A 7,484-nucleotide genomic window follows, 5' to 3' on the forward strand; every position below is an offset into this window, starting at 1 on the left:
GATAGATAGATAGATAGATAGATAGATAGATAGATAGATAGACAGATAGATAGATAGATAGACAGAGCGATAGATAGACAGATAGATAGATAGCATGGATTTGTATAATAATCTTTTCGTACGTGGCAAGAATTGCAATATCACAACTTATCAAAAGCGCAAATGTATGCAAAAGTGCAAATGTCACACACATTCTGCTGCTATAAAATACATACTGATAGACGTGGAGTATTTAATGTTGTTTGTTGTTGTTTGTTGTTGTTTGTTGTTGTTATACCCATTGTTTTGTTTTGTTTTGTTTTGCTTTGTTTTTCTTGTCTTTTTTGTTTTGCTCTGTTGGTTGGATTAATGTACAATTTGGAAATGGAAACTTGCATGTAATATAAAAGTGAACTTGAGCTCTCCATTTGGAATATACTTAACCTAGTAATTATCTCCCGGGGTGTCCATTCTCCGTGGATCGACGTGACATCATGCTATTGATGCTTTTAACTTACTTTCAGAACGTGTGTTTCGAGTAGAACTTTGCTTCATTGGCAGTACAATTTAGGAATTTAGTTTACTAACTTGAAATGTGTGATGAGAGGGTGGTATACATTCACAGTGTTCCGAAAACAGTGGAGTAGATTTTTTCTTCTCGTTTATTGACGTTTATTTCCTATCCGCTCCTAGATCTACGGAACTGGGAAAACAGACGGACCAGCTTCTCCCTATAGCGAGTGTTAAAAGTGAAATACACGAAGATGTTTACGGACGAGTTGACTGTGGTCATGACGCTGTGTATTTCATCCACAAGCTTCCTCATGTTTCGGTATCGTCCTCTGTCGGATAATTCTGGAAAAAAGATCTGGCAAAATGAGACAACGATGTCTGGAATATAGCAGACGACAAAGATAGTCGAAACCAAGGTCACGGCCTTGATGACCCGAAGCTCTTTGCTAGAGCTGGGGTTTTGTTTCATGGAAGATGAGTCCGAGTTTTTGTTGTTGTCTTTGTTGCCATGGGAGGCCGATGCCTGTCGGAACTTGCTAGCTTGTTTGAGTTTGATGGTGAGGACAATGACGGAAATGATAATGAGAGAAAGACAAATTCCAGGTAACACGGTGCGGCTAACAGATTTGAATAATTGCAACATGAGCAAAAAGTGAGGTGGTGCTTTATACATCAAGGCGGTCGTGTTTGTCCGTCGGTCGAACCTTTCTTTCATTCCCTGTTGGCTGAGCAGAGGCATGTACCAAGTGAAGGTTCCCACGTAAATGACCACTACCACAACGACGCACCGGGATCTCGTGAAGACGTTTTTGAACAACAAGGGGATAGCTACGCATGCACACTTCTGTACTGCAAGGAAAACGGTGATGAGCATTGAGGCATCGAAGAAGGCAGAGCTGTACCAGATGAGCAGGAACCCAAGAGAATTGAAACGAACGTACCCCCTCAGCTTGAGCACGTTATGCAACAGGGCTAAGGCACAGATCACGAAATAAATCCCTACAAACAGCAAATCAGAGATGGCCAGGGCGAAAAAAGCTACGGTAATACCGTCCTCCAAGCCGATCTTGATGAAGACGATCATGTTGACTATGTTGGCGACGATGCAAAAGACGCCTAGTACGAACTGAACAACAACTGTGAGAACGAGATCCGTGACTATGGCAGACACAGCGTCACTGATTAGCCCTGACCTCTGACCTCCCACGACACCTGGGAGACAACATGAGATGTTGTCTACTGACGTTACGGCCAGAGAGCTAATGTTGTGGACTGACATAACGACCAGAGAGCTCATTTCACAAACACACACAGAGAGAGGGAGAGAGAGAGATGCTGTTTCTCCAGTTAGCTACGTTGAATCTACACTTTTAGATTATAGGATCAAATATAAGACTTATAGCGATATCATAGGCGTCAAGACAGATTTTAGAATCTTAGCCAATCCTGAGAAGAGGAACGACTACTTATTTTCAAAGTGGTCTCGTAAAATTATAGCGCAGAGATTATGAGGCTACTATAAACACATCATTCCTTCTCCTTATATGAAGTTCAATTGAAGCAATTTACCCGACTCAGTATTGAACACAGCAAATTGTAGTTTCTACAATCATTAACGTCGTTTGTAAATAGTAAAAGACTTTGTACCGCTAAATTTGAAATCGATGGTTTCACTTGTCTGACCTCCTTTTTGCCTGTCCTACTAGAACATTATAATTTAGCACCTATTCAACTTCGTATTCTAGCAGGGAGAACATTTTGAACTTACGAAAATGATTTATAATATCTGTAATAGCCACGTAATGCCAAGTCTGATAATCTGAAAATGTTTTCGGTGCCACTAGAAGGTATCGATTATCGTTCTTCTTATGGCGATTATGTTCTGCTATCTTTTCTCACGACATTTATTTTCTAATTAAATTGCAAGGTGCGCAAAACATTTCCAAAAGATTTGTTGAGAACAAAGAAAGGACGTATCACTAAATTAAAAAACCATTCGATGTAATCACCCATCCATATATATTAACAAAACTAAGAGAAGCAAATACAACAAACAAAACAAAACTGATGAATCATTATCTCATCCTCCCGTTTTGTTTCCTTTCTTTCCCACCTAGGTCACCCTACGTTTAATTAGCATAATTTTGCATAATATAAAGCTTTCTTTTAAATTTGCCTCCTTTTCAGTTTAATTCTGCATCAGTTGTGAAAGTAAGTGGTAGGCAGCCTGCATTAGGGTAGCAGCGTTTACGTCACTTTTTATACTTACGTCTTTTAAAACATTTCGTGGTCTTTCCCATTTGTCTGGAAATCTTCTATTTTCAAACGCTTTAGTTCTTGAAATACATAGCAGACCTAATCCACTTGTATCCTACAACAGCAAAAGCTAGAGTTCATCTGGCCTAATACAGTTCCAAGTGCCGACCAAGCGAACGCTAGAGTGTATAACCACTAAGCATGAAGCCCAAATCGTCAACCTAAGGAAAGTGCTCAATAGTGAATTGGGTATACAAGTCTTGATGACTTGATGACTTGATGAGCTGACACAGTAGCCACACCCACAGCATCAAGAGTATCGGAGGAGAAGCAGCAGCAGCAGCAGCAGCTGCAGCGACGTGTTTTTACGTCTCCATCGAAGCAGCAGCAGCAGCAACAACAACAACAACAATAGCAGGAGCGCAGCTGCCAGTGACAGCATCGGTTAAGAGTACCGACAAGGCCAACACAAAAAGTATGGATGACATTCAGCTAGATTACGTTTAATAGAAAAAGCAAAGGAAGCCTTCTCGGAGAAGCTGGGGAGCCAAAGATAATATTCAGCACCAACCCTGAACTGATACTTTCATACAGAGCAGTGATTTGAGGGACCTATCTAAATTCATTAAATAAATGTGTACATGTAGGTGTTTTTACGTCTCCATCGAAGCAATTCAGTTCATTTTGGATGCTGACTTTCGGCCCTGCCTGTCAGGGCCACCCCGGGCTAAGAGAGATACATTGTCTCAACAGGAAGAGCAAAATATGATGTAAGATTTCTTCATACGAGAATCGAATGTGGGTCTTTTGCGTTCGACGGCGAGTAGCCTTACCGCTACACCAGAGACGCAGGTGAATTGGTTCGAGTGTCGACATGAGTAAGACTAAGACTATAAAAACCATCACAGCAAAATAATGAGACCTTGCTTGGTGAAGAACCACTGGAAGAAATGGAACCCTTCACTTATCAGTATAGAGACAAAAAATGAAACAGTATACGTTTAACGCCCCTATCAACACTGTTAGGTTATTTAAGAGACGGGACCTCCTAGTTTAACGTCCATCTCCGTCCGAAAGGCTGAGCCAAATGGGGAATTCGTGTAGAGTGCTTTTCCCAAGGGTACAACGTCGGACCGAGTTGAGGCTCGAACCCCCGAGCCCGCAATCTCTCAATTACGGGTCCGGTAGCCAAACCACTAGGCCACCGACGCCACATATAGAGACAGGGACGAACATATTAATAATGATATGCACACATACTTACTTTACGTTGTCCTTCCGCTGGTGCCGGGTAGTGTCGCGGAAAGATAATATTATGGAAAGCACTATTCCCAGTGACCCTGGGGATAGGACCAGAAACTATTCCCAGTGACCCTGGGGATAGGACCAGAAACTATTCCCAGTGACCCTGGGGATAGGACCAGAAACTATTCCCAGTGACCCTGGGGATAGGACCAGAAACTATTCCCAGTGACCCTGGGGATAGGACCAGAAACTATTCCCAGTGACCCTGGGGATAGGACCAGAAACTATTCCCAGTGACCCTGGGGATAGGACCAGAAACTATTCCCAGTGACCCTGGGGATAGGACCAGAAACTATTCCCAGTGACCCTGGGGATAGGACCAGAAACTATTCCCAGTGACCCTGGGGATAGGACCAGAAACTATTCCCAGTGACCCTGGGGATAGGACCAGAAACTATTCCCAGTGACCCTGGGGATAGGACCAGAAACTGTTCCCAGTGACCCTGGGGATAGGACCAGAAACTATTCCCAGTGACCCTGGGGATAAGACCAGAAACTATTCCCAGTGACCCTGGGGATAGGACCAGAAACTGTTCCCAGTGACCCTGGGGATAGGACCAGAAACTGTTCCCAGTGACCCTGGGGATAGGACCAGAAACTATTCCCAGTGACCCTGGGGATAGGACCAGAAACTATTCCCAGTGACCTTGGGGATAGGACCAGAAACTATTCCCAGTGACCCTGGGGATAGGACCAGAAACTATTCCCAGTGACCCTGGGGATAGGACCAGAAACTATTCCCAGTGACACTGGGGATAGGCCCAAAAAACCACTGGCAATAGGGCTTACGGTAGAGTTGTTCCCAGTGTCACTGGGAATAGGCCCAGAAACTATTCCCAGTGACACTGAGAACTGAGAACAGACGTGCCCATTAGCCTATTGTTCCCACACTGGTCTACATAGGCATGATGATGGGGATGGGTTACTAAATACTAGATCTCTAGACTATCTATTTTAGATCTAGATTGTAGATCTAGATCTAACTAAACTAAAGTAGATTCTGGTGTGAGTGTGAGGTTTTTTTGTGGAAAAAGGAATGATCATTCTATGTTTGCTTGTTATTCAGTCGTAATTTAAATGTACGTGTAGGTCTAGATTATCTAGATCTAGATCTACATAGCCTACACATTTCGGAGACCACGGTATAGGACAGATAGAAATCCTTCCAGATTCTTCTTTCTTAAACAAGATCCAGATCTCTGTTCTTCGGTCAAGTCTAAGCCCTAAGTAAGAGAAGAGAACAAAAGTACTGAACTCAGTGAACAGACTGAAGTGTGAAGAGAGATAGCCTTTCAACTTTCAAGGCTACAGTGCAAAGCCTTCTGATTTTTTTAATGCAAAAGAGTTCCCTTGTCACTGGGAATAGTTTCTGTACCTATCCCCAGTGTCACTGGGAATATTCACTTCGTAATATTATATACAAACACAGATGCCTGTCTGCCGCCAGGCGAGTAGCCTGTACGAGAGACATGGTGTGTGTTTTGAGTTCTGAGTGTGTCTGCCACAGAGTTACCCCAAGTTCGCCTGGGTCTACCTCTTTCTCTACGGGTCGAGTACTTTAGAAGTGTTCACTTAGAGCACTGGAAGCTCAGTGGGCGTCTTCGTAGGGGGGACAACAAAGTTTATCCTGCGCTGTCTGTGTGTTGTAGGACTGGCGTTGTTCCTGACAGATTGTGTTAAAAAAGGGAAAACAATGACAGCCTTCTTGCGGCCGAGGAACATTGTCATTGAGAAAATGAACTCTGTCATTCGATCCAGCTAAGAATGGACAATGTGTATTATAGATTCGTTTCGTATATTGGCAAAGCATGTCGGTAAGCGGGGCTGGCGCTACAAATGGAGAGGGGGAGGCGGTATAACCGGTTTGGGGGGGGGGGGGGTACAACGAGGTTTGACTGCATTATTATTTTAGCAGTAACTTTGAATCGTTTCTTTTATATGGAGTAGTGACATTAAGGACATAAATAAATATTTTAAAAGTGTGTGTGTATCGGGGGGGGGGGGGTACATCTTCATTGACATAATTTAGGTCATTTAGGAGGCGGGCTTTGACCCAGTCTGTCAAGACCAACCCTGGTTGAGATGGGTACAACATATCAGTAGAAAAGAATTATGTACTCTTTGAAATTCTCCCTACGCCAAACGAATTTGTATCTTCTGTGTGCAATAGTGGAGCACCTAGCTGGTGCCCCACAGACCTTAGTAGACCTTATTAAGGCACCTGCATGGAAAATGGGAATTTTCATGAATACAATCGTTTTGTTAGGAGTGTCTTTCATAATATGATGAAAACTAGGATAAGAAAGAGACTACAAAAGTGGACCAGGCACAGCCTGTCTCTGTTCTGAAAGCGTCATAATTTGTGGCTCAGAGACTGGCTTGTTCACGGTACCTCGCAACTGCTCTCGTGCATTTTGTCAGTCAGCCCTTGTGTCACACATCTGGCCTTCAATAGTACCGTCAAAACTGTTCAAAGTGGCCACCCATTATCGGGGAGAACGGCCTTTGTCTAAGACAGGTGAACGTCTTGGAGAGTGGCATTATAAAGAAAAAAGCGAGTGGGAAAGTGGGAAGTTTCTTTATGCAGGTGATTGTCTTGGTTCTTTCAAAAGGATATGGTGGCGTTTTATATACCTAACTTACTGTTTGTTTTTCTCCTTTTCCATTTGTTTAGCAGGGCCTGTCTTGTTTGGAGAATCTAAGACACTTCATTGTTTATCGTTTTTGATTTCCAGCTAAGTCTGGCCATTCTGATGAAGCTCCGCATACCAAATGCAGATATTTTGTTTTGTTTTCTTCTGTCTTTGCCAAAGTCCAGGTCTCATTTCCAGATTATAGTGCAATGGGAAATATGTTGCACTCCACTAATGTTTTCCTTAAAATTAGAGATAATGGCGTTGATGCAATGAGTGTGTTAATGTGGCTGAAACTTATTTTTGCCCTTTCTGTTCTTGTATTAATAAATTACACTCCTGATCTTATGGTAGGTAAGATCTGAAACTTAGCCTTCCCGGATAACGGCAAAAAATTTCGGAGGTCCCGTGTGCAAGTTGCGAACATTAAAGATTCCTTGATGGTCCAAAATCGATAAAAGTAACCTTCGGCCACCTCCTGGGCAAAATTTAAATTTCGTACCAACTGAAAATGTTTTGTGTGTCCCACGCGCTCATATGACCTTATGCAGTTTCGAGCGTCGTCAAACACTAACCAACCCCCCCCCCCCCAAAAAAAAAAACCCAGTACACCCCCTTAAGACGACCCTCCATTGTATTTCGATATGGGTCAGCTCTATTCTAGAACATTCCTTAATAAATACTAACAAAAAATCCCAATGAGTGGTTCTTACAGATTTTAAAAGTTTAATGACTTGGACAATATCGTTTTTAAGAGCAAGTCATTCATTTATTTTTTAATAGCCATATTATGTTTAC

General features: G+C 42.7%; 1 protein-coding gene across 1 annotated transcript; it reads right to left on the reverse strand.

Annotated features, from left to right (window-relative positions):
• Nucleotides 1–658: 658 nt before the first annotated feature.
• Nucleotides 659–1,576, reverse strand: LOC101854320. The gene has a single exon (XM_005096712.1). The coding sequence runs from the start codon at nucleotides 1,574–1,576 to the stop codon at nucleotides 659–661; it is 918 nt and encodes a 305-aa protein (XP_005096769.1).
• Nucleotides 1,577–7,484: the final 5,908 nt, after the last annotated feature.

The sequence above is a fragment of the Aplysia californica genome, unplaced genomic scaffold (genome assembly GCF_000002075.1).
Source record: "Aplysia californica isolate F4 #8 unplaced genomic scaffold, AplCal3.0 scaffold00135, whole genome shotgun sequence".
Classification (NCBI taxonomy): Eukaryota; Metazoa; Mollusca; class Gastropoda; order Aplysiida; family Aplysiidae; genus Aplysia; species Aplysia californica.